At 37.2% G+C, this 27,500-nt stretch overlaps 1 protein-coding gene across 1 annotated transcript in view; it reads right to left on the bottom strand.

The window, feature by feature from the left end:
* hpse2 (heparanase 2) overlaps positions 1–22,523 on the bottom strand; it is a 64,426-nt gene extending 41,903 nt beyond the window's left edge. The window contains exons 1-3 of the mRNA XM_066679818.1: positions 22,270–22,523; positions 19,129–19,283; positions 18,743–18,904 (exon numbers count right to left, since the gene is read on the bottom strand). Coding sequence (XP_066535915.1) covers positions 18,743–18,904; positions 19,129–19,283; positions 22,270–22,523 — 571 coding nt within the window. The remainder of the gene's footprint in view (positions 1–18,742; positions 18,905–19,128; positions 19,284–22,269) is intronic.
* Positions 22,524–27,500: the final 4,977 nt, after the last annotated feature.

Here is a 27,500-nt window from a genome sequence, read left to right as displayed (position 1 = left end):
TCATATGGCTGGATTAAAGTGTGATTTAAATATTATTTGTATTTCATAAATCATTTCTTCTATGTGAAGTCAAACCTAAAAATGTACTACCATCTTCTGATAAACTGTCACCATTTTTCAATTTCTTACACACCAATGCTAACCACACACACTTTGAAGAGCTGGATGTTACTCTACTACCTCTCACAGCTTCTCTTTTTCTCAGGGATAGTCACAATAAGAGAACAGCTACTTGTCCTAAAAGCAGCCAGAGTGATCAGTTCCATGCTGCCAAAGTGAGGTAATTACACTGTGAACAGCACCCAGGCTCCTAAGGGCTTGGTACACAGAGGACCAGACATTGCAATATAGGGAATAGGACATCAGGAACAAAACTCTGGTTCACATTTACAGCAGGCTCAAAGTGTTTCCAGATAGACCAAATCAGCCTCCCTCCTTTCGCTTTTCCTTTTCTCCCTCTCTAGTAATATCACAGCGAACTGTAGAATAATTGAGATAAACGACAAATTACAAAATAAAGTGTCAAAAATCCAAGAGTCCTTGAAAAAAATTGGAAAATAATATTGTTGTTGGACAACCTTGATGTTTTGCTTATATGGTTAGCCAGCCTCCTGTCATTTTTACATGTTTTTTTAGTAACTGAAGTAGAATGAAATACTGATGTGCAAAAGGTTTTCCTGATTATGCACAGTCAAATTTTCAACCCACAACTGAAACAAATTATTTTTAAAATTAATCTTAAGGTCTAAATCGTATTTACCATCTCAGATGTTTACACATGATTGGTGTTGATTTTTTGTACTGAATCAATAATAAGAGTTAATTTATGTCTATGTCACCTTGTATAAGTTTATTAAACACTGATCATATTTCTGTATCATATCCTTCCATCTGAAACTGCTGCAAGGAATAACAATAACAAGCTAAACCGGTGTTACAAAGGCTACGTTAGCATATAAGAAATAAACTTCCTGAATTTTCTTGAATTAAGTGCATGAACTTTTGCCGTAAGTTCAGTAGCAACTGTAAAGCAAAGACAAGAACTAAAGGCACAGAATCCCACAAGTCAATGCAATGGAAAGAGAGGGGTCTGGATATTGTCAGAGTAGCTATCTGATCACAGACATAAGACTTCCATAACAAGCAGGACTGTACCAGAGTGCTACGGCTCATTTCTGAGCCAGAGCATTTCCATTTATGTCTAGTGATTACCTACAGCAACGATCAGGAACTGTATATTCAAACCTCCCCCAAAAAAGTTCAAAGCAAAACATTTCCATAGCCAGACAACATCCACAATGTCTGTTCTTAAGGAAAACACTGGCTGCAAGAAAGGGCAGACCTTTGATCTCCACATTTCATGCAATGTTATTAACTATATATCTATTACCTTATCTGTGAGTAATAACATACATTTTAAAGTGTTATTTTATTCTATAAGGCATTCATCAAAATTAAATCCCATGATTGAAGTATTTCTTTTGCTTTGTCTATTCATTTATACATCTAAATGAAAATAAGATTTATTAAACATAAACAGGGGACAGCAGATGATACAAGTACACATCCACAAAAAACATGCTAATGGGAAAATATATCTGAACTAAGTCATAACACCCTTTCAAACTAATTAAAGAATATCACCTCAGTTAATATTAATGAAATGACACAGAAAATGTAACAATAAATAGACAATAAAACAACATAGATGACTTCATACAGAACTGACAGTTAGGCTCTGATACACTTACTCTATACATACACCATTGTAGTGGGTGTAGAATGATAACATCTAATTATTTTATTTTCCATGTACATTAACAGTGCTTTCTATATTTCTTGAAGAAAATGTTTCAGAGAAAATGTAATTAATTGCAAAAAATTAAATAAATTAAGAATGCTTACATTTTCCATGTATGTACAGAGTGCTGTGACATCTGATTTATAAACTGTGAGAATTGGGGAAATATAGTGACACCGACCTCCACTCACATGACAATCCTTGACCAATAAACAACAAATATTCACTGAAAAAAAATGAACACCTGTAGTCGCAAAGGGATTCCAAAGATGTGCAATAAGACCACCATGTGTCCATCTGTATTCCCTTCCAGTTAAACCAGGCCATACTGGAAGATTAAACATAAAGCCTCTGAAATATACTATTGTTTGTTATTTCAGCTTTGCTGTTTTTGTAATGTGGGTTTAGATCATTTTATAAATAATAAAAATAATGCTCATATTGCACTATTGCACTATAATAAAGAAATAATAATAAAAAAAGATAGAAAGTCAGACCACTGATGGGATTTCTTACTTTTCTGTTTCTCTATTTTCCTACAATATTAGCGTCGGGACGAAAAAGTAACGCTGAGAGCTTGGAACCAAACTAACTCATGCAAACACAGCTAGAGTGGAAATATGGTTTCAATAGCCCAGCTATGCCTGTGGTAGTCAGAAGGGCATACTGCATGTCATACAAACCCAAGTATGCTCACGTTTATAAACACAGCATTACACAAAGACTCTCGTTTGATAGGGTATGTTTTACAAAGAACTGCTCAGGTCAAACCACTTTTGTATTCTTGAAGAATGCAAGCTATGAAGACACCTGTTTTTGATTGATTCGGCATGGCCTATATAAGCGCAGCGTGTGTGTGTATCCACATGTCCGCACATGTGCGTGTGCCATTGAATTAGATACGTTGCCATGTGTGTATGTGAGTGTGTTAACAAGAGTACAGGTATACGTGAATGTATTGATGAATTTATGTGCGTACGGCAGTGATTCTACGTTTGCCTGTGCATTCAGTGCCATGTGGCTGGCAGTGAAAAGGATAGAGAACTGAGTGATATGTTAACATCTCAGAACACACGCTGGTGTATATACATCCACACACATTTGTGTACACTAATTAATCTTCCCTAGAGAGACTGGCTGTGCACCAGCACATGGCCAGGACTGCACAGGGCTGCATGGTGGACTCCGATTTCCACTTAGTGTCAACAGTCCTGAGCGCCGGGTTGATTGGAGCTACGTTTGATGAAGTCAGAGACTGAAGTGTGCCCCAAATTACGTCAACCCCGTTAAAGCTATAGTTGATTGAAATTTCAAATGTATGACGGCACTATATTAGGGTGACCATTTTTCCCCCTGGGCATGTCCTCTTTTTAGGATGTGAAAAATGCATCTGCCCGGGATTTCTAAATTGTGTAAAATATACAGGATTTTGAATTGATTACACATCAGGGTCAGCACACATTCTGTGTGTAGATTTATACAGCTTTAAACATGTCTGTTTGAGTCCTGACTTCTCAACACCAATACTGGTCTACATATACCTAAAATTACATCAAAGATTGGTCAAAAACTGCTTCCTACCACCGCCCAAAAATGCCTAAATACAAATATAATTAGTTTGATTTTACCTTATTTTTTTATTTATTTAATGTTAAATTTGTTAATATATTTACACTGTTATTAAATAGGCAATGTAAAAGGCTTTTTAAAACTTACTTTAAGTTGAGAGTATTTGATTTAGAAATATAGGCTAATAGGGCTATTTATTGGTTTTCGTATATAGGTAGATGTTTTTTTAATGAGGTTATTTAAAATAGTTATTATTTCAGAGAGTTTTAACACACTCTTATCCTCACACACACACACACATACACACACACACACACACACCCACACAGAGCCATGGTCCTATATCTATAAGCCTACTTGAAGCCCCCCAGTCACAACATCCTAACAATGATTCACACTTGTATCTGCCCAGTATTCTCTTTAAAAATAAAAAGATAAAAAAAAAACAATATATTGTCCTCCTACACTATACAACTTGCTATTGTCTACAAAAACCAAATACAGACAACATTCGATCATATCAACAAATCAAGATGTGTTAATAGTTATGCCACATACAGTACTGTGGAAAATTCTTAGGCAGAAAAAAACAATTTATCTTGCTAACAAAATTAAAATAGAAAATGATCTGCATTTACTGGTTTATTTTAATGAAATACTGTGAATGAAAGAATGATTATTTAAAACTGACAGGTAGCTATAAAACTTGCTTCCCCTGAGGATGTTTTTGAAAACAGCTTAAAAACACACACAAAATATTAAGCATTGCTCATTTTTATTTATTCTAAGTGTGTGTTAAATATGCTTCTTCACATTCACTCATTCGTCTGAAACAGCTGTTTGTATTGGTCAGGGCCACAGCTGGTCTAGTTTTGCCAGACTCTTTAAGGAAAGTCTAGGGAGAATCTAGTACTTTTCAACCCTTAATGTGGCTAAGAACCGCCTACTATTGCACGAAATTAATTTGACTGACAATAGTCTGCAGTGTTGGACCAGTACCAGAGCCAGTACAACAGGATACACGGAATGCATATACATGGATATAGCAAACCATAATGCAGCTGGCAGAATCCTGACAGTGAGGCCAGGTTAACACACTAAAGGTATCAAACTCTCCATCTACTTGTGGGCGGAGCATCTGTGACAGAGACTACATTTTGTCCAATGAGGCTATATTTACGTTTAAAGTTTTGTGATTTTTCTCATTTTGTGATAGGCACCTGTCACCTGCATATTTTGATAGCAATCAGATATGTTTCTTTTAAGACAGGTTACATAAGTGACAATTATTATCTCTCTTTCTTTTTGTCATGATACTGAATTTTAAGCAGTTCCACCAAATCCTCCTTGCTCAGTGCTACAACACAGCCTGGTATCAAACAATTCACAGGTCTGCAGCTCAGTGGTTGGGAACTTTTGATGTAAACAACTCACTGTGAAGGAGAAAGAGAGAAGAAAATACAAAAAAGAAAAAGAAAATCAGCCTGAAGAGAGGCTTCCACATGTTGAGTTTAGTTGGATTTAGTTGTACACACTACAGTCTTAAACATTACAGCTTGCAGCCTACAACCAAGCACACACACACACACACATTATATATATATATATATATATATATATATATATAGAGAGAGAGAGAGAGAGAGAGGGAGAGAGAGAGGGCTAGTGGTTTGCAATCAGTCTGCTTTTTACTCTGGAAATTAAATAAATATTTTTATCTGCAGATTAGTTCTAAACAAAAAACACTACAGTTTACTTTTTTTTTTTTGCAAACCTTTGTGCCTGGGTCTCCTCTACTACACGACAGCATTTTACAGTGACATATGTTTTGGATTGAAGTATAACAAATCTTGAGTATCTAAGCTAGGAAGCAGAGAAAATTACAAAGTAATAAAATCAGTCTTGACTGATTTTCATTTATTTGGGGCACAATTTCAGAGGGAATATGGGGATATTTGAGCCTCTCAAGTGAACAAATTAATTTTAATGCATGATTGGAAATTAAATTGTGTGTGTTTGGGTTGGAGGGGATGCTGAAATAAACAGAAGGAAGAATAGTTTAAAAATAGGCACAAAGAACTAATATACCATTTTAAGCCAAGTCAAACACATGCCAGCCTCTTCTGTGCTAAAATGATTAAGATTTGGTCTCTTTAAAGAGGATTTTGCTAAGCCTTTTCAAGAATGACAGCACTGTCTATTTGAAGTTTTTGCTACCCACTAATGCCTTAATTATTACAATAATTGCTCCACGATTATTTTGTCACTTAAAAGAAGCAGGGTAGATACAACGTGCAGAACTAACCTGAATGGTCCTTAGGCACTTTATAGCACACATCAAAGGACTTCCCTGAAGTCAAATTTGCCAACAGTCCACCTTACTGTAATTGATAATACAAGTTAAAACATATAGGGCTGGAAGGTAACTGCAAACTGCACTACTGACATGTTCTAAATGTGGTATACATGAATTTAAGGTACAATTGGCAAATTAATATGTCAACTATTTCCATAAATGACTCCTACTTCTATTTTATGTAAAACATACATTGACAGGTACAGCTACTTGTGGTATTTGTTACTCTGCACAATGCACTTATGTGTACATTTGTTAAATTCTTCAGATGTTACATAGTATAAGCCAACTTATAAAAACACAAAAAGCAAAGAGGTAACTCTGCCTCTAAAACTTCTCCTTAAGCATCAGTAACATTTATTTAACAATAATTAAATGGAATGTAATTAAATGTTAAAACTAGTAGGAACAGAAATCTCATTAAGGCAATCTGGTCAAGCCTGGTCAGCAAAGTCGAAAGGCTTTATATTAATTCCAAAAATCTGTGGGAGCTCTTTTTATTATTAAGAAATTATGGAATAATTCTGGAAATCACATACTGTATTATGGATTTTCATGGCAGGTTATAAACTATAACAAAAAGGATTACATCATATTAAATCAAAAACATATTAAAAAGTCATCCTGTCAGTGCATGATGCAAAGCCTACAAGGTTTAAAGCATGAAGGCACTATCAGTATATCTGTATCCATCAAGCTATCTAGAATAGAACAGTGTGAATAGAACAATTTCTGTTTAAGGTACTGAAACGGTCAACAACTACGAACTTTGGGATCCCAGTCTGACAATGCTGCAACACCCAGCTGTACAGGTTTTTGCCAGATGCTATCTAAAAAGAACAGAGGCTCATCAAAACATTCACCTCAATAAATACATTCCAAAGACACAAACCATAAAAGCACTTAATTAACTATATTTCAAATGAACAGATGCTTTTTTACTATCAGGCCAAATCAGCTGCTTGAAATACACATTAACTGTTCTCCCCTACTAGTCTTCTTCTAAATCTTTAGAAGTTTTAACTGTTCTTAGTTATTCTGTTTTTCCCCAGTGACAGAGGTGCAGAGTGACGTGATTCAAATTCACATGTATTCAACTATATACTTTTACATATATTTTATTTCTTACACCTCTTCACACTTCTTTAACAAGTATGGGTCATATAACTATTTACATTGAGATAAGGGAAAGTGCCTTAAAAAGAAAGACAAAAAAAGATTACAATATTCATTCATAGTGTATCTCAATGAAATCTGGCCTTAGAGTCTTAGAATATAATTAACCCATTTTGACCATTATTTTAAAAAGTTAGCCATTTTCAGTGGGACAGAGAAAGTTTTTTCCTCCATCACATATCTCATTAACCAGGTTAGTTCATTCATCTATTACAGAAGGATCAGGAATCTAAATGTTTTCTAATTCAAGAGCATTATATACATTCTAAATGTATACCGTTCTTGTCTCGACAATTTCGGCAGAATTCTTTACCTTTCTATACCTTTGTCATACAGTCTCTTTGGGTCTTCTTCTTCTTGTTATTATTATTATTATTAATCATAAAACAAAGATATCTGTGTTAATAGATAAGTCTGTTATGCTTTATAACCAAAAGCTTTTTAGATATACAACCAGCCAATCTGATAAACATATGCAGTCATTAGCCACAAAGTACCTAACTGCATATTTTACTGACACTTTTTCTCAGACTAAGCCTTTTTATTCCTTTAAGGATTAATTTATTGACCCAGACATTTCCTTTAATTTTTTATAGGATTCTCCTTCTACAGGTCTGAGCTGGACAAAAACGTTCATGTTATTTGTACTTTTACTATTTTTAAGTTTAAATCTGAACTGATACTGCCAAATAAAAAGTTAATAAAGACCAGTCCATGCTCCAGTCCAAACATTATCTGAAGCAAACAAAAAATCTATTTTCATTTTAAGAGAACAGCAGCAATTATTAGTATAACCTGCTTGAAACCGTTTCTTTGGGAAAGCAATAAAAACTCTAATAGTAGCACTAACCGCAGGACAAAGCATGTGCTGGCTAATAGTGCTAATGAGCAAAGAGCTAACAGGCAGCACAACAGATCAACCTCACTGGCCCTGTGCTATGCTGTTACCAGTGGAACCAAACCCTCCATCTGGCTTCAGTTAGAGGTGTCAGGTCCTGTCACTCAATTTACGGGTGAATAAGGACCAGGAAAGAGTTTAGGTTGGCCCCCTCCTCCAAGAGTCATTGAAAGCACCCCAGCCACCACTTGAATGAAGTATGGGACACTGAAACATACCACAGAAAACTCAATTTTACTTTTCTGTTCCATGCTCTCCAGACCAGAGCAAATTTCATTACACATTTATGGACTCATAAGGCGACATCAGTAACAGCTTTTCTTCACATGCAGTTTCATCAACATATGCATGCAGCAAAACTGTCTGTCAAAAACACCAGTCTCATTGAGGATTTTATATGAGTCTTTAATGTACATCCAGGCCTGCTTTTATATCCATTTTGAACTACACATGTCAAAGTAGTTGGAAAATTATGAATTAATGGTGAAGTGCTCAAATGAAACGAGCATTATCAATCAAGGAACGTGTACTTATATATAATAACATTTCCAAACCAATCAGTTTGCCAGAAATTTGTAAAAAACCTTGATGTTACATGATGATTAATTTTTTATTTCTGTGAACAATTTAACCACTGATTAATTTTTTTCTATTTAACTTATGTTATTGTCTTTATTTTTGTGAAGGCAGTTCTTCAAGTGGAGAATACCCCTGTATATCGTTCTGTATGCAATGAGCAAAACCTAAAAACAATTAAAACACAATCTCCTACCAGATTAGGATTTCTTTAAAAAGCAGCCTTAAATATTTCATTGTTTTTCACAGATGTTTGTAGGTCACTGTATCCTTTAAAATGGTGGGTCCCGTGGGGTTAAAACTGGGGAAATGCAGATGGTCGCCAAATATTCAGGCTGCAGCCTTTTTGTTCTCTTGCTTGGCAATCTGGATTTATTCAAAACAATTCTGGATTTCTTCTGTAGTTGAGTCTTCTGCACATGCAGCAAAACAAGAAATACCTGCCTTCTGGAAGAAAGAGGAAGGGGTTTTTCTTATATATATATATATATATAAATGCAGACCATGTTTATTAAATATCTCAATCAGCTTGTGAACCTAAGTATGTTTTATGTGTATTTAGCCATGCTGGCTATGGTACACCTCATGAGTGTCCAAGAATCTTTTGTAGTTCCTAGACTATGCTTCTAAGCAATGTTGGGTTAAACAATTTTTATCTCACAGAGCAATGTTGGTTCAATTACAGCTAGTTTAGCAGTAGTTCACAAGGTCTTCAGAGCTCAATTCAAGAACTCAAAGCTTATCATGTGTTTACATTTGTTTCCTAAGTGGATTGATACTCTATCCCGACACTCATTTTGTTTTTGTACTTTCAGGAAGAGAGTTCTCATAGAAGAAAGTTGTGAGCTGAGTTATAATGGTACCCTCAACCACTGCACACTTTCCTCCAGCCTGTCAGGTGAGGCTTTTCTTGGTTCGCATCCCGACTGCCCTGTTAACTATCAACGATTCCCTAAACATGACAGTTATATTTACAAGTAAATTACTTGGAGGACATTACTGTCAGTCACACACCCAGTCATGCCTTTGGGACAGATTACCAGTTGGAAAACACCCATCATAAATACAGCTAGCTATGTATCATCCCTCAGGGTAATTTCTTGGTCATATAGTCAATCTTGGCCGTTTCATTTTACACCATTGCAGGCAGAACTTAAAGGGCATGGAGTTATTTTATTGGACCATTATTGACTGGAGAAATAGAAATTAATTTGAAACACACTTAAAAGACTTATGAGGAAACAATTACCAGGTGGGTTTAGAGCAGTAGAACTGCCAAATAGAAGCATATTAATTTGTCATAAAATACAACTATTTGTAGCTACTTTTTAACAATATAATACATTGTGTAACAGAAATATAGGGTCCCTTAGATCAGTAGTGGACTCCCCCAAACTTGATGCCAAGGCCTACAAGTTACATTGCTTATGCCAAAACTATGAGCCTGTGATGTGTAAAAATGCTCCATGAGCAATGATCAGAAATTATATTTATGGAAACATGTCCAAGTGTCATGTAATGAGGTGTGACTCCAAAAAGATAGGTACAGGCCATGCCAAATGTAGCAAAATTATTTATCAGTGGGTCCTGAAATCCATGGTAACATGTAGGTTCCATGAATCAAAATACTCAATGAATCAAATATTTCTAGCAACACAAAAAGGCTGAAAGAGAACACATTAAATGTAGTCATGTCCTCCGCAGATTGAAATGATTCTTTCAGTAAAATGAACTATGACAATTCCTTGGAAAAAGCTTATTCTTCAGTCATTTAAGAAAATGAACATTTCGTAGATTAATAAAGGATGCATGTTTTGCATCAGGATGTGGAAAACCTGCCATTGCAGGATTGGAATTAAGAGATACCAATTCATATGATGGTATGATATTTCTCTGAAAACAATCACTATATATTTGTCATAACTCAAAAAAATAATGGGGGAAATTGGCAATAATATGTTGATGTACTTTTGGCATTAATTGAACTGACCTAGCTCTCACTTCTTAAACCCTAATCCTGTGGGCATGGGGTAAAGTGATTATTACTGGAGTATCTCAGTAGTTTTCAGTCTGTCTAAAAAGATCATTTCAGTCAATGTAGGAAGCGTTGTGATGAAATATACTGTTCAAGTATGAGGATAATTTCAGCTGCTTAATGACACGCCATGCTCAAATCCACAAAGCTCAAATCCTAGAAGGACACAACAGAGAAGTAAGCCAGAGTACCTAATGGCAAGATAAGCTAGATTGATCCAAGATAAACTGATCTAAACATAAAAAACATACAATAAAAATAGTGTTTTGTTTCACCACAGCTTCCTGAAAAAACATCTTGCTACCATAATTCGAGCAATATACAATATGGTGGCAAAAGTGACAGTTGTAAAGTGATTGATTAAAATTGTGTACATTCTAAAAAATTTAAGAAAGTGTGTCTACACTTTCTTTTCTTACATTACTGTGACCTGCTCAACATACATGCATTTTCAGATTATGTAAAATGCAATTTTGTAATGTGTCGTCTGCAACTAGTTCAACATGCAGCGAGAAGCTAGATCTGCCTCCTAAGAGCTTTTGCCATTGCAATGATGGAGCCCTACGAAACTCAGCTCTGGGAAGTGGCATACTACCATGAATGACCAGAAGAGATGATGGCCATGCAACTTCTCAAGCACAATTTAAACAGCTGGGCAATCTTCCAGAATCGAACAGAGGTAGTTCAGCTCCAGCACCATTTAATCTGTAGCTGAGGGAGGGACAGCATGAAGAGAGGAGAGCCATCAGCTGAACAAAGCACCATGGTAAGCCAGGCTTACCTGAACTTTTGCCTCTTTCACGTATGAACTCCAGAGAATCTCTAGAGAAACTCCGGAGTATCAGGTCCGGAGATGTCCTGGAGTGGCCCTTTCACACATGCAGAACACAGCAGGATATTTTCTGTATCAGGCGCACTCTCACAGCGGGGGGATGAAATGTGCACTTTAGGCATGGAGCAGCGCCTGTGCAGAGGGAGAAGGAGAAACTCTGGAAGATTCCCTGTGCTGTTCTCACATGTCATGGCTCTGAATTTACCTGGAGTCTTTTCTAGGGCGCTAGGAGGATAATGTCCAAGTAATGTCCAGGACAAATGGTCGCGTTCACACATACAGCTCCTCCAGGTAGCCTCTGGAGCATTTCTGACCTACTGTGCATGTGAGAAAAGGGCAGTAGCAGGAAATGTTGAAGGTGAGAAGATAAGGCAGTGCGTGAACTAGAAACTGTGAGGAAACAAGTGAAGTGAAGTTCTCTCAATGATGAACCCATGTTGAGAATGCTAAGGGTTAAAGGCATGGCAGTAAAAGCTTGTAGATCATCAGTAGCAAATCCTCTGTCACTAATGGTGGCCCCAGGGCCTGTGGCACCCCAGCAACAATGGCAATGTAGACAAAAGTAACAGTGGAAGCAGCAGAACAGGATTGTGGCTTTCAGTCAGTGGTGCAGAGGATAGAGAGCATCATGAGTGATGCAGTGCATGAGCTATGGCAGCATGAGCTACAGAGCAAGATAGCATCTCTGGTAGTGGGGGAGCACGGAAGTACTGCAGAAGTGGCCATGCAGACATATGAGAGCACTGCTGCCTCTTCTGTCAACAGCAAGACCTTCAAGCACTTTAGTCCAGAGGAGCTGACTTGCTTGCGGCCTCTGACACACCCGGTACATTCATGGGACTTGGCCCTGTACTGAATGGTGGTCGCCAGGATGGATGACCTTTGAGTGAGTAATCTTCATAGAATTACATTTTGAAAATGAATGCACTAATATAAAATACATTTTAATTAAATACACATTAATTATTCAGCAAAATCAGCAAAAGCTGAGCCGCATCAAAGGGATCGAAGAGCCGCATGCGGCTCTGGAGCCGCGGGTTGCCGACCCCTGCCATAGAAGAACCACTTTTGGTACCGTAAAGAACCATGTTTGAAGAAGACATGTGAGTGTTAAAAACTCATCAATCAATCCTAAGTTCCTTTACACATTTAACCATTATTAGCAAAATGGCTCTACTATGACACTGCACAAAGAGCCTTTTCTGGCATTTTGTGTGTTGTTGTTTTATAGTATGTAGTCACTGTATTTGGTCGTGTTTTGTTGTTTTCTGCACAAGGATGATGGTTTGTGCTGTTAATTGTTAATCCACTGTTGTCATACTTTTCTCCAAAAATTGTTACCACCCCTCTTTTTTGTGGGTCTTTTTGTGCTAATTTGGACAAGCTCTAGGGTTTTTTTTTTGTTTTGTTTTGTTTTTTTCAGGACATGGGTTGGGCACTGCCCATCCTGAGGAATCATCTGCCCACTTAGTCCACCAATTGGTTATTAATAAAATCATTAGTATGATTAGTAAAAGCATTGGTAAGGGCATTTCTGCCCAAGCAATATATGCCATATTTGACACCTTCACTACAGTACTATTATCATCTTTTGAGAGCAAATTCTCATTACTAAATCATAACATGTTGCAGTTTTTCTGAATGAGCACACAGGACTGATATTAATCATGTGTTGCAAAGACCTTCATAAAGCAAAGAAACACAAAACCATAGCAAGCTATAAAGCAGAGGTGCAGACAAGTCAAGCAGGAACATTCAAGTAAATGTATAACTTCTCAGGAGAATGTTTTTGGGCACTTGAATTATCAGTTTAAGTTTAAGAGTATGTCAGCTTATATCTTTTACTACTCTAAAATGTTGGTAACACTTTAAATTACAGCCCGCTAATTACTGGGTAAGCACAGAGTAAATACCTGTTAAGTAAGTCATAAGATAAAATAAGTACTGAGTAAGTAAAGGGTAAGACACTTGAAATATGTGGTTACTACTGGTATCTTACAAACATTTTACAAATAAAGAAGAAGAGCAGAAGAGAAACACCCATTTCATCATTAGTCAGCTATGTACATATAATGTCTTAATACATATGGGCAAAACAGCGTAACATATCTCCAAAGTATGTGATGATGATTATTGTGGTAAATGCCACATTCTGAACCTAATGAGTTTAAAACACCATGAAGCTTTACTAGTGCCTGTAATGAAAGAAGCTGACCATGTCCTTCCCTGTATGTGCACTGTAAATTATTTTAAAGGATATAAATTACATTCAGAACTACAGTCAATTCAAAATAGAAGCTGCATTAATTATTTATAAAAAAAGACCGTAATAGTCACTTACATAAACTGCCATACTTCTAATTCAATTTTGAATCTGTAGTTATGCTGAGAAGTACAAATGGTTTCGGAACATAGCTATGAGCATAATTTGTAAAGTATTTGTAAGATACCCAGTAATACCCACATATTTCTAGTATCATACCCTTTACTTACTCAGTACTTATTTATCTTACAAATTACTTGATTGGTACTTACTCTGTACTTACGGCATGCCTTATTTGTAAAGTGTTTGTAAGATACCAGTAATAACCACTCATTTCTAGTATCATACCCTTTACTTATACAGTACTTATTTTATCTTACTGCTTACATAACATGTACTTACTCTGTACCTACCCAGTAATTACCGGGCTGTAATTTAAGCTGTTACCAAAATGTATTTATATTAAACTACTTTAAAATAATCTCCATCAATTTTCATTAAAGGCGTACTGTATTTCGTTGTCTTGTACAGAGCAATAACAATAAAGTTGAATCTATCTTTCTATTGATGACTGTAATAAATATAACTAAAAAAAATATTCAGAAGATGTTTCCTCACTTCTTACTAAAAAATGTCTTGGACTGATATGCTAGTCTCTCTATCTCCTAATGGCAGAGACACCTGGAGTGTTTAGACAATGGAGAGAACTCCAAACTTTGAGGATGTTGCTCTATTCTTACTCCATAGGTGGGCAGTATTGATTTAAGGTGGAAATGTCTCCATACTCAGGCGATAGCTAACTGCAGTACTGGAAGACAACTAAACAACTTGATTTACAAAAGAGTTTCTGTGGGTATTCAAACAATGAATAAAAACTTACAGACAAGTTCAACTTCAGTCACATACAAACAACAGTCCGCCTCCCCTCCCCCATCCTTTATTTTCAATCACTATATTTTCCAAAAGTCTGTAGGCGTGGCAAAATGTCACTGAATCAAAACAAGTGCAGGATTTCAGTTTTAAATTGTTGTACATATTAGTGTCTCCTATATTCGCAGTCCTGTTTAGCCAAGCCCCACAAGCGATGAGACAGTGTAAAATGTTCAACAATGTCAAACAACTCCCCACATTGCTCTCTAACTGTGGAATTTAAACAGGACATTATACAGTATGTTTTGTATGTGTGTATATGCTTGTGCGGGTTTGGGAGGAGTGTCTGAAGGCAAGAATTTGTGTGTTTCTAGTGCATGTGAGGGTGTGTGTGTTGTCAATGCATATATCACTGTAGAGAAGCCTTCATCTGCTTAATGTCTCAGAAATTAAGAAAAAAGGTTATGTTTCTCTTCTTAGTCTGTAACATCTGCTGGAGTCTCAGATCCATCACTAGCACAATAAGCTACAAGCACTCACTGTGTTTGCACTGAGTGCACGCACGCATGCTCTCAAAAGTGCAAAGCACTGGGGAGGGGAGTCAAAACATAAAACTCTTCAAATGATTTCACGCACTGTCTGCTGTGCACAAGGAGGATATGACGACTGAAGTTCAGAAAAATGAAATTCTTCCATGCGGAATTCATCAAAATTCTCCAGCAATTTTTTTCAGCGAAATTACCCCCCTGCTCTGCGGCAAACACTTTTGACAAGACAGACATTTGGCCCCAAAAGCTGAAAACAAATCTGAACAGCTTCATTTTAGAAGTCCCTCCAACTTTATTTCTATAGTTTGATCTATAGAGTGCAAGAGTGAAAAATATTAATTATAACCATGTTTAAAAAAAACTGCAGGATCTATATATACAGCAAGACTGGAACAGAAAGATAATCCCAGCACAGAATAAACAAAGTAAACAACGATTTTCTGCAGAACACTGTCAATGCCATTTTCACAAGATCTTCTTTTAAAGACCTTTTAATGAGATGAAATCTCAAGTAGTTACTGCTGTCAACGAAAATGAGGGGCTAAAGGGCACCTTTAGTTTAAGCCCAAACTACACTCACTGGACAATTTCCTGTCATTTGTCTTCAGTGTGAATGGGGGAAAGGCAGGAAATAGCTTTGAATATTGCAAACATCTTAACAAGTCAAAGCAACATTTCTGAAACGTATCACTGAAATAATCCTGATGCACCTTCGAAATCTCTGAAAAATGTCCCATAACTAAACAGGTGAAGGTTAGAAAGAAAAATGTGAGGATGAACAAACAGGAAGGGCAACAGCAGAGAAAAGAAAAACCATGTGAAAGAACAGGGCAGCGATAGAGATGTGAGATGTCATGAAATTATGATGAATGTTGCCCTCGAGACTGTCTGGAGAATCAGCTCCAGGATTCCAGGCAGACTGGAGGATTCCACTGGCTTCAAGCAGGCTAGGAAACAGGTGTTGACAACCACAACCAGTGCACAACACAATCTACCGTTTTCATTCAGCTACACAGCTAATTCTCCAGTGTTAAATCAACACTATTAGTGGTAAGTTAACACTGAGAGTGTTCAGTTATTACACTAACAATGTTAATTCAGCACTAATAGTGTTGATTTAACACGGGTGAATTTAATGTGTACATTTCACTGAATGTGTGACATAACTGTTGCACCACATGAAATCCCCCACCAAAAAAAATAAGTAAATGGTTTATGGATTCAAAGTAACTGATACTGCAATAGATTTAACATTGGTGAACTGCAAAGTATTCTTCGCAAATAACAGGTATGTGCAGAGTGAATGTTTTACTGTACTTTGCCTGATAGTATTACAACCATAAATGTTCTACACAGAGCCAGGGGGAAAAAAACAGCACAAATGCAGAAAAATGGCAAACAGCGTAAAATAAGGCTAGTAGTATCAGATCTGAAACTGTAGGTGGCAGCCAGGATCCTCAAATTAGGACAGAACAACTCTATACCATCCACACACCCTGACCTTGAGTTGTTTCAGATGGTTTGCTTTAACTAACCTGGACTAAACTATGACAAAAAGAGAGGTGTGAGTTTGACCTCTGCTTGTCTCACTGTGGTTTGTTTTAACTGGCAGGGGAGCTTTCTCGCCTAGTACAATTCTTGCCATAATGAGAGTGGGTCAGAAAAGGTCACCCACAGAGAGTGGAAAAGGATGGAAAGAGGCTGTTTTACCACTTCTCCCACCTGCCAGTTACTGCACAGGGGGCATTCTGATTGTTAACAGGCCTGTCTGTCTTGCAGATCTGCTCACACTGCTGCCTTAATTCGTGAAACTGGGAACCCCCACAAGTTACATAGCCTACAGACTCCCTGCTATGCCACACATGTTGTACACTTTAGGATAAATCTTGCTAATGCCACTTTCTCATATAGAACAATGTGCCAAATAATAATAAATACATATCACAACAGGACAGAAAAATCAAAACACTGCTGTCCAGTAAATGAATGCATAGTTTGTACATGCTTCCAACATATTTCATGTTACAGAGATTTGTTTACCATCAGATTAAGTTCTTCTGAAAATACACAAGAAAAAATATCACCTTACAAGTGTGAGAATTTAATCCAAGGTCTAAAATTAAATTCAGTAAAATCTTTCCTAAGTAAATTAGTTTAAAGCAAAACATTTTGTTGGCTGCAGTGCAACATCTGCTTCCAGGTATCTAGTATAGTACGTTTTTTACTGTAATAATAAGACAATGGAACATGTTCAAAAACAGCACACATCAAAACTAAACCAAAAAATGTCTCTTAAATTTTCTCATTCATGTTTTAAGCACAATGTAAGTTCTGAGCTTTAAAAATACTTTGCTGAAATTACTGACTGCTGATGCTCTATTTCAGTAATAGAACTTACATTAAAAATCCAAATGTGGATCAGCTTCTACTTTCCCCTTGAAGCGACACGTCTCTGGTTTTATCTTTCTAAATTAGCTTGTACATCACAAATGGTGGAAAAAGCTTAGCAAAAACATTATACAAACTCTCTTGCCTGGATCTATACACAGATTCCCTAAGGCTTAAACAGGAATAATTAAAGGCAAAAACATCACTGCACAGATTACTTCCTCTTTTCTTAGGTGACCAGACCACAGCACAATACCACAGGAATCCCTTTATCAAGCAGACTTTGGTAACAAACGACTACTAATCATTTTTTACAGATTTTATATATTTATATATAATATACTGAGCAAAGGTAAGACACTAGTGTGTTTATATTTGATTTCCAATTACAAAAAACATTAAATACAAGTTTTTCATATTTCTTTGTCTGGAAAATGTTGATGAATTTGCTATATATCAGATACGTATCAGAAAATTATACAGTAACAAAGAAGATTGTTTTAAATACCTTCAAAATTCAATCTTAGAACCAGGCTGCATTTTCTGTTCCTCATATTTATATATTCCCACAATATATTAAAAAATCATATTTTTGAGTGGGTGGTCCATTGTCTTGAGAACACTAACAGTGTCTTTGTTTAATTTCCAAATAATTTGTCTGTTTTCTCAGAAATGTCTTCCTGACAGCTACACAACTGCAGCATCGCACCAGGAAGATGAAAAGAAACACTTGATTTTTTTTTTCAGCAAGCATTTATTCTTGTGTTTCAAAGAAAAGCTCTTGGTGACACATTTTAAAAGTCTGTCAGGCACTGCATTGTTTTTAAGGAGTCCCATTTCTTTATATTGCTACCTGTACTGTAGTCTTTTTTTTTTCATTATTTATGTTTCATTGTTCCATTCCGTATGCAAATGTTCTTTCTTTAAACAATATTTATTTTTATTTTTTTATGCATTTTGACTGGAAATAAGAGGTGTGGTCACTGACATCTGCACAGTACTGTATAGCCTGCCTTTGCTATTCTTCATTGTTTCACTTCAACATTACTTTTTAGCACTGTTAACATTACATCACAAGCTCACCGAAAGTCATTCTTTCTTACTCTCTCTTCAGAGTCAATTATTTTATTTAGAGGCTGTTTCTCAGCCTCTAAAAACTTTAATGAATGATTTATTTCAGCAGATGTACACAGCACCGTTGCCACTTTCATCACAGTGATACAATGGCAAAAACTCAATATTTACTACATAAACCTTTCAGATTACAAGGGAACTAAAACCAAATATTTTAATAGTCAAAAATAATTTTAATAGTCTCATATCAGCAATAGCTCTTCTATTTTGTCCTGTAACTATCATTAAAAATAAATAAATAAATAAATAAACACTCATAAATCATGACAAGGAAATATGTTCTTGTGATCTCCTACCTGTTATTGTGACATCACTGTAAAGGTTGGACAGTTGCTCCTTTAGAAGAACTTGCTGCATTTGTGCAGCTTTCTCTCGCTGAAGCTCCAGCATCATATCTGGGTGGCTGGCAAGCTTACAGCCCTTTTGCTTGTCAAGGGCAATGTCACTGCGCACAATATCTGAGGAGATACTGGGAACCATTAGAAAATTACCTACACTATTTTTACTGCCTCAGTCATGCCACAAAAAGCAGATTTCTAACGTGTTTCTATACTAAAACAGGGTTAATCTGGTCAGAACAAAATGAATACAATTTGGCAATATATACTATAAAATTACTTTTATTTCTCAGAACGTTTTATTGACATTCATTATTGTACTTCATGAAATAAAACTTTCTTACCATCCTCGTAATTCTTAAGGTAATAATCTGGTCCTGGTCCTCTAAACTTGGCCAGATTCTTCAGGTTGTGGAATTGAAGGAAGTCTGTCCTCTTACCGCCAAACCGCAGATAAGCTGGAGAAAGCCCTCGAGCCAGAGTCACTAACCGCTTGGAACTGAGGACACATAGACAACGACTGTTTAAAGTCAGACATGATAACAATAATTGTATTGATTTCTTGCATGAGTAGCAGTAAAATCTATTCAAATCTAAAGTATAAAAACATGTCTGTGGCCACAGCAAGCCACAATGGCTGGTTGAAAATGAATTCTACATTGATGGACTAAAACACAGGGCTGCTTCCCTGATGTTTTAAGACGTTTTCAAGGCCACACTGGACTTGAAGCACATTTTCACAAGCTCTCAGAAATATACAGAATCACGAGCTTAAAAAGTATATATATATATATAACGAATATGCGAAATGCGAAAATAAAACGAATCCCAAATGTAACATTTAGCTAATTGAAGTAATGCTAAACATTAGTGTGGTGGCGTAGTATTTGTTGTTTTTTTTTTTTTTTTTTTTCAAAACCGTGCAGCTCCATTTTGAATTTCTCAATACGCTGCGACGTGTCACCGTTCTATTTCGCAGCCGAGACAAAACAAAAGTAAAAAGAAAAAAACCCACGTGGCGTGCAGTTTTAGAGAATCTTGTAACTTGTAGTAAATCGTAGAGCACAGCACGAAACCGGTAACGTGTGTATTGAGTCAAATTCGGAGTGGAAACAAATGACGCAGAGGAATTAACAGAACCTGCATAAATTAAAAACCGCTGTAATGACACAGCTGTAAAACATTTATTTAAATATTCTGTTCCAATAAAGAGTTTTTGTACAAAAAGACTGGGAGAAGCGATGACATGATTAATAATTAGACTAGGCTAAAAACAAATATCTTGGCCTGGTTTCGCCTGGCCTCGCCAACGCAGAGCATTCTTGGCCTCGCCAACTCAGAGCTTATTTATATTTGTTGACATAGAAAAAAATCGCTTACCTAAGCATGCAAAGAAACGCGTATTTCATTGCTCGGTCATCGCGTACACACACACACACCTGAAATTGTTAGTTTTAACACTTGAGGTGCATCTCCATTTACGTTCCTAGTTTGTGACCTTTTAATTCAGGACATCTGCTGACCTTTTTTTCGGACAACAGTCGCTTAACCTACACCTGGCTTTTACACTCAGACCAAAACAAGTCCTCCTCGTTATTTCCTATCCTTCACTACCAGAGTGTTTGATCTTGACTGAGAGCTGACGACCTGTCTACACACTGTCCAATGCTCCATTACGCATATTTTATACATTTTCATTTATAAACTTGGGTGGCTTCAACGCAGTTATTTTGCTGGGAAGTCATCTGACCTCTTCATTTGGAAACACCCATTAGAAAGTTTTAAACATTTGTTTTAAATTAAGAATACATCGTGATAATTCTGTGTTCGAAGAAGCCGATATAATCTACCGGTCATTTTTAAACTGTGCTTTCACCTCAGCGTTTATCTTAGTCCGCAGAATAGGATTAATACGCGTGAATAAGAAAATGATTTCTATTGCCGGTGCACAGTAAGCAACAGCTACAAACAGAAATGCTAAAATTAGACTACTGAAAACTACATGACGGAAGCATGTATTAACAAGTAATTTTTTCATATGCAGGCTATTTACCGGTGTTCTTAGGCCCTGTCTGACCCATCCCCAGCATGCGATGTACATTGTATTTGAATAAAGAAAAACAGGGAAATTTACAATGACTAGCACTGACCAACGTGTCTGGTTTTAGATAAGTGTGTATGCATTTGGGAAAATAATAATATAAAGACTAAAAAGAACAACAAATGAACACAATTAAAAGGATGAAGAGACAATATAGCATATACCAGCATTTCAGGGGAAATGTAAACTGACCAATTAAAGCATAACAATAGCAATAATAATAACACATATAGATTGGACCATTTGCAAACATGCTGCAGTACTAATTCATTTAGAGAATTTATTCCATAGCGTCATATACTCAAAACTCAAAATGTCTCTCTATAGATGGGCGATAAGCTAAAAGTGCTCACTGCATATGGCGTAATGGAAACCATAATGGAAACCATAAAGCCAAATTCTCCGAACACCGGTGTGATACACCAACCTAAGTAACAAAGCAAGGAAATAATCAATGCGACGCTGTTTACCTTAATTTATAAGCAGCAGAATTTATCGGTAGCAAATTGCGTTTCGCTAACTTGTCTTGTTTTTAAAAAGTACACTGCAGCCATTTCTGCACTAAGTGTTTGTGGTTGGTGCGAGTTTACAAAGCTCAAATTCACTTCCAGGTCAAGCCCCAGACTTAAAATGTAGGCTGCAAAGAATCGGAGCAATTACAAGTCAAACATATTCACTCAACTCCGAACAAACGCTGTTTAATTTTTAGTAGCAAGACATTAGCATGAGCCACAATCAAGAGGTTGATGATCGCACATCTGTATATTTATAAAATAAATTCTCTGACAGACCACAGCCAAGTCCCAGCCCCCAAGTCGTCTAGGGATTTTCATTGGAATAAAGGGGATGTCGGTCAGCGTAATGCTGTGGGGCTGAGGGGATTCCGCGTCAGCATGATGTAGCCTAGCCGACTCGACGCAATGAGCCGAGATGGAAGAAAAGAGACGGGACGTTCTGCAGACTTCCACCGTGTTCTAAAATGTCTGAAACGCCATTTCAAACAATGGGAGAATAAACCCGCGACCTGGCTCATATGCTGCAGCCAGTCATATCCAACTAATCTGAAAACGGTTCACTTCCAAAGCAAATGCGCGCAAGGGTACACCGGGGAGCCGAGGTGTTATTCGTTCACCAATGCACTGAATCACCTGAACACACCATAACCTATAATCGTACGACCCGTTAATGAGGGTATCATTCTGGGAGAACATTATAACAGTGCATCATCAGCCTAGAGCTTAGCCTGCAGGGATTAGACAAAACAATAGAATGGCTGGTGCCATTTTTTCTTCATGCAATTTAAAACAGAACATGAAAAAAGAGCTGTGAATTGTCTAGGGTCAGAACCGGAGGTTTGAAGGAGAGAAACATTAAAACTGGATACCTTAAGAAGTCAAGCCAACCGTTCTTCAGGATAGACGGGTCCACTTGCAAAGATAGGAAGTTGTCATTCAAAACCTTGACCGGACTTCGAGTATTTACATCTAGTAAAATCAGCGTCCTCTCCAGAAAGCTTTGCCTCTTGCCTCCAGACACAGGTTTCGTGTAGGCAGCAGCGGAGGAGAGCAGTGTCTGGGCTGTAAATGCCAACCACACAGACAAGCCGATAAAGATCTGAGGGGGGAATCGCTTGGGCATCTCTCTCTCTTTCTCTCTCTATCTCTCGCTCTCTCTCTCTTTGCTCTGTCAACGCCAAGCCGATCACCGCGTCTAGGACCCCGCTGAGCAGCCTTCTGAAACAGACCGAAGTCACCTGAGGTCCTTCTTGTCGCTCTTCCTGCAGTAAGAATATCTGTGTGTATGGTCCTGTGAGTGTGTGTCCCCTCCGCCCCCAGTCTCGCGCTGTTCTGCAGCTCGCTGCATTAACTTACGCCCCGGGGCCAGCCTCTTCACTAACTGCTGCCAGAAGCTGGGGCAGCACCGCCCCTCCACGAGACAGACAACTGCTCTGAAGGTAAGGTGGCACATTTTCATTCATTTGTGGACCGTGGCATTTAGAAAAAGGACATTCATATAAGACGATCTGTATATTGTATGCTCTCTTTCTGCATTTAGGAACTAAGACTTATTTGATGTCTGATTTCTTATTTGATTTGTCTTATTAAAGTTCCTATTGTATTAAAATGTAAAAGTATTTGAAAATAAATACATGAAACATAGAAATGTCATGTTCAAGGGACGTAGATCATTACAATTTCGTTTAAATATACTAAGTTTACTATATATTATATTTATGGCAAACATTACTCGTGTGTGTGTATATATGTGTGTGTGTGTGTGTGTGTGTGTGTGTGTGAGATAGAGAGAGAGAGAGAGAGAAAGAGAGAGAGAATTGCTTTAAAAGGTAAAGAAGTATATGAAAACGGATAGTTCAAGTTTACTGTGTTTTAGAAGTGTTCATTGTTAGGTTCGGTAAAATAATCCAATTACCACTTTCCAGATGTGCTGCAGTGATGTGGTGTCAGCCTTTAGTCCACTAAGACTCGTGCACTTTATTCCGGCCTTACACCAAACAACTCTTCGAGCGATTTCACTGTCACAGAGTTTTGTTGTGGCACACTCCCGTCATCTCAGTCTTCTGTGGCTGGGTGGTCAAGATAGCTGTTTGAAGTCAGTCTTTTTCCTCGTCTTATCTTTCTAATAACATCGACTGTGTTAAATATTATCATAATGAGTTTTGGCTCATTAAATAGCTACTCTTATCATTTCTAGTCTTTGCAAAATCACATTATGTAACTAAACAGTTTTTACATGTGAGAGGGTGACTTCAGCCATTTAAAAGTGCTCCAGAGTGATTATACAGAATGCGCTACAAAGCCTTTCTACAGCCTAACTGCTGGCCATAAAATGCAATGTAAAACCTAATGTATAAATGAAAACCAGACCGTGTCATTTTTGTGTTGATCTTAAGATATGCGGCTGAAAAATAATGGTCTAGTTCATAACTTATGCATTTATAACTTCATCGCACAATTTACTTTCAAATGCATTCGCAAAGATTGCTTCCACGAATTCAGCCGAATAAGAAAAAGGGAAGTCAGTGTCCAGATTCCTCTAATGAACATTCTGTAGAGAATGAAAATGGGAACAGATATTTAAAGTGTAAACCACGAGCTTGTTTATTTCAGATGTTCTTAAATACACTGTCCCAATAAACCCTTTCTTCCATCGTTACTCCGAACATTCACCGTGTGTCTAACAGCAGTGTGTGATAACGGAGATTAACATTATGTGATGTGAAAACAAATGAAATACAGAGAATATGAAAATTCATTAACAGAATACTCACGCACGGTGAGTTCATTGATTTATCTTAGTTATAGTTTTAAATAAACGCGCCTGCTCTTCCTGAAAGCTTCGTTTAGTCAGGGATTATACGCTGTATTCATCAAAAAATGAGCATCGGGTTACTGTCTAGTAAACAGTGCTCGGTAAACTCTAGAGTAAATTTATTAATATGGTCTCAAGACTTACTTAGTGTTAACCCATTACAGGAACATAATATAGAACAGTGGATTAAGGCAAACTGACGATATATATGTCTCTGCGGATGAACGGTTTGGGGAGACTGAAGAAAAAAATAAATCTTAAACTTTTTCCTAGCGCGCTGCAACTCAGCCACTAAAGCGAATATTAATTCCTCAAAAGCTCCTCACTGTGAAAAGAGGCTAACTGAATTGCCATATTTAAGTGTGTTGGCTTTAAACAGGGGGCAGTGAAATCACTGAAATATGCGCCGGATTGTTTCTGGGGTCGCTGACAAGTTTCAGAGGTGATAAATGGAAGGAAGCTCTTTAGCTTAACCAGCTTTTCCTGTTCGGTCTGGAATACGGCTGAAGCATTTCTCGAGGCAGAAGAACAGATCTAGGAGCAGATCCTGGACCAGCTCTCCCAATCTCCACAGAGAACGTTTCAGGAGTCTCAGGAGATGATTCCTGCGCAATTAGACACTGCTGAACTCAACGCGGCAGAGAGGATCAGCTCTCAGCCCCCAGCGCGCTCAGGTCATCTCCCCATTACCGGACATCTTCACTATCATCCACTGTCATCATTACACGAAGTCCCCCTGCTCTCTTTTATCGAATCTAAGCTCATTCATAGAGTGCTGTGCAAAATGTCGAGCGCCCCGGTATAACGGCATATATTTAACACGTGATTTAAAATCAACGCAGATTTCTTTACCGTGTTGTTTATTTACAATATAGAAGATAATATAATCATTAATAACTATAATGTACAAAACAGAGAATGTGGTCTGTGCAAAAATGAAAATAATACAAACAGTAATAAGACTTCTTGTATACAAAGTTTTATAACATTATAAAATAATAATTATATACTTTGCACTGAAACGCAATATTTAATTTAGATATTTAACAAATTAATGTAGTTTAACCAGAGGTTTCCAGAGGTATAGACGTAGGTGAAGTTGTTTGTTTGAAGTAGAGTGTTGTCAGAATGAACAACATATATATATAAATAAATAAATAAATATAACGTGGAACATCAATTTTATAATAAAGTTCGTTAAATCTAAAGATGTATTTTAATTAACAAAGTGTGTACGTGAGTAAAGCAGGTCGCTGAACAAAGAGCTCAGCTCATAAAATGTATTTAACATCAGCTAAAACACTTCTAAAAATTATAAGCCATTCAACCTAGAAACATGCCCCACGATCACTTCAGCAAGATCGGTAAACTAACTACAATTAAAAAAAAAAACAATAATATCCAACACTGATTAAGTAAAACACTTTGAACAAAAAACACTAAAAGAACGAAATATCTGAAAGTTTATTTTTACTGCAAATAATAACGGATAATATAATAAAGTTAAGGAAAAACAAACGGAACGAAACCTAAAGAAAAATGCATAAGAGATCAAAGGGATTTAAGTTATTACCATGGGATGTTATTACTGAAACAGATAAACATAACCTCTGTTCAACTGTTATAACCTACCAAACGTTTAATTATTCCTATTTTTTAGTCATTTATTTATTTGTTTATTTATTTATTATTGGCGTATGTGTTTTTGTAACGTGTTAGATGTTGTGTTTCCAAACGGGTTGTTCAGAAAAAGTAAATACAAGAAAACTGAAAGTTATCCTCGGGGTTATAAGCTCGGTTTAGTTGAAATAAAAACATCGAAACGAGTAGTGCATTCGCCCCACTGCACCAAGCCCGAAGTCCTGTTAAACCAACATTTCTATTTTGTGAAATTCCGCAGTGTTGTATTTTGACTGAGACCGTTGGAATAAACAGTGGGAAGAATTTCAAAAAATCAATCGGGGTTTAATTTCAGCGCAGACCTGATGATTCCACCGTGAGAGTCACTCTCAGACAAATATTCTCGGAGAAATTCACTCTCTCAGACACATACTGTGAGACATACACTCTCTCAGACCTTCACTGTCACACCCACTCAGACATTCACTCTCAGATTCAGGCAGTCACTCAGAAACAAACACTCTCTCAGACCTTCACTGTCACACCCACTCAGACATTCACTCTCAGATTCAGGCAGTCACTCAGAAACAAACACTCTCTCAGACCTTCACTGTCACACCCACTCAGACATTCACTCTCAGATTCAGGCAGTCACTCAGAAACACACACTCTCTCAGACCTTCACTCTCTCGGACTCAGTCAGGCAATCACACTCAGAAACAAACACACTCCCTCAGACTGAGACTCCAAAAGAAAGGGCCGAGCTGCGGCCGTGTGTCACAGCGGCCTCTTCACATTCGGGACCGGGAATGGAAAGTCTCTGCTTTGTGGCTGATTTACTGTGTGGCAGTTTTACAGAACCGTCGGGTACAAGTATAGCACACATCAGTTAAGCAGCTGAAAAACACCGAGTAGGCAAGGGTCTACTTCTACGCGCTGCAAATATGACGCACAGCGGTATGTTCCCACTGCCGTTTTGTGGTTCACCATCTTTTCTAATTAAAACAATTTAGCGATCCTGGGTCCTGAAGTTGTTTACAGTTAACGTATGATAGATTGCGTCGCATTGTTTTCAAAGTCCAAATCATCTATTCTTCTATTAAATCAACAATACTTACCCAACAGCACGGTTTGTTACACAACCCTAGACTTTCAGAACCAAGAAAACTTCATCTATTTGTCATTTAGCTTTCTGATTTCTCAGGATCACACACACACACACACACACACACACACACACACACACACACACACACATAAAAATACAAAACACTTTTTATGTAAATGCTGGATGAGTACTAGTTCTATTCATGTCATTACGTATCTAACAACCAAAGGCTAAATACAGGACCAAGTGTTCACCTACCTCTCTCACTCTGAATGAGTGTCCCTTCTTTGACGCTGCAGTGCTTCCTGTTTTCAGTTATTTTTTATTGCTTCTAAAAAGTAAAATATATTGATATATGGACGGAATACAGTAGGTGGAAGCTCAAGCATGCCCCGAGACAAGACTGCCATCTTGTGGAAATACGGCTCAAATTCCTTCTCCCCTCTAAAACAAACCAGAATTCTCTCAGGGTGTTGAGGCCTGCTTGGCAAGAGTTACGTGTTTTATCTCCACACGACTCCGTCAGCTGGAGAAATATTACAACTCGAAAATCTTTA

The sequence above is a fragment of the Hoplias malabaricus genome, chromosome 8 (genome assembly GCF_029633855.1).
Source record: "Hoplias malabaricus isolate fHopMal1 chromosome 8, fHopMal1.hap1, whole genome shotgun sequence".
Taxonomy (NCBI): Eukaryota; Metazoa; Chordata; class Actinopteri; order Characiformes; family Erythrinidae; genus Hoplias; species Hoplias malabaricus.
The sequence above is the reverse complement of the archived record's forward strand: the minus strand, read 5'-3'. Positions and strand labels throughout refer to the sequence as shown.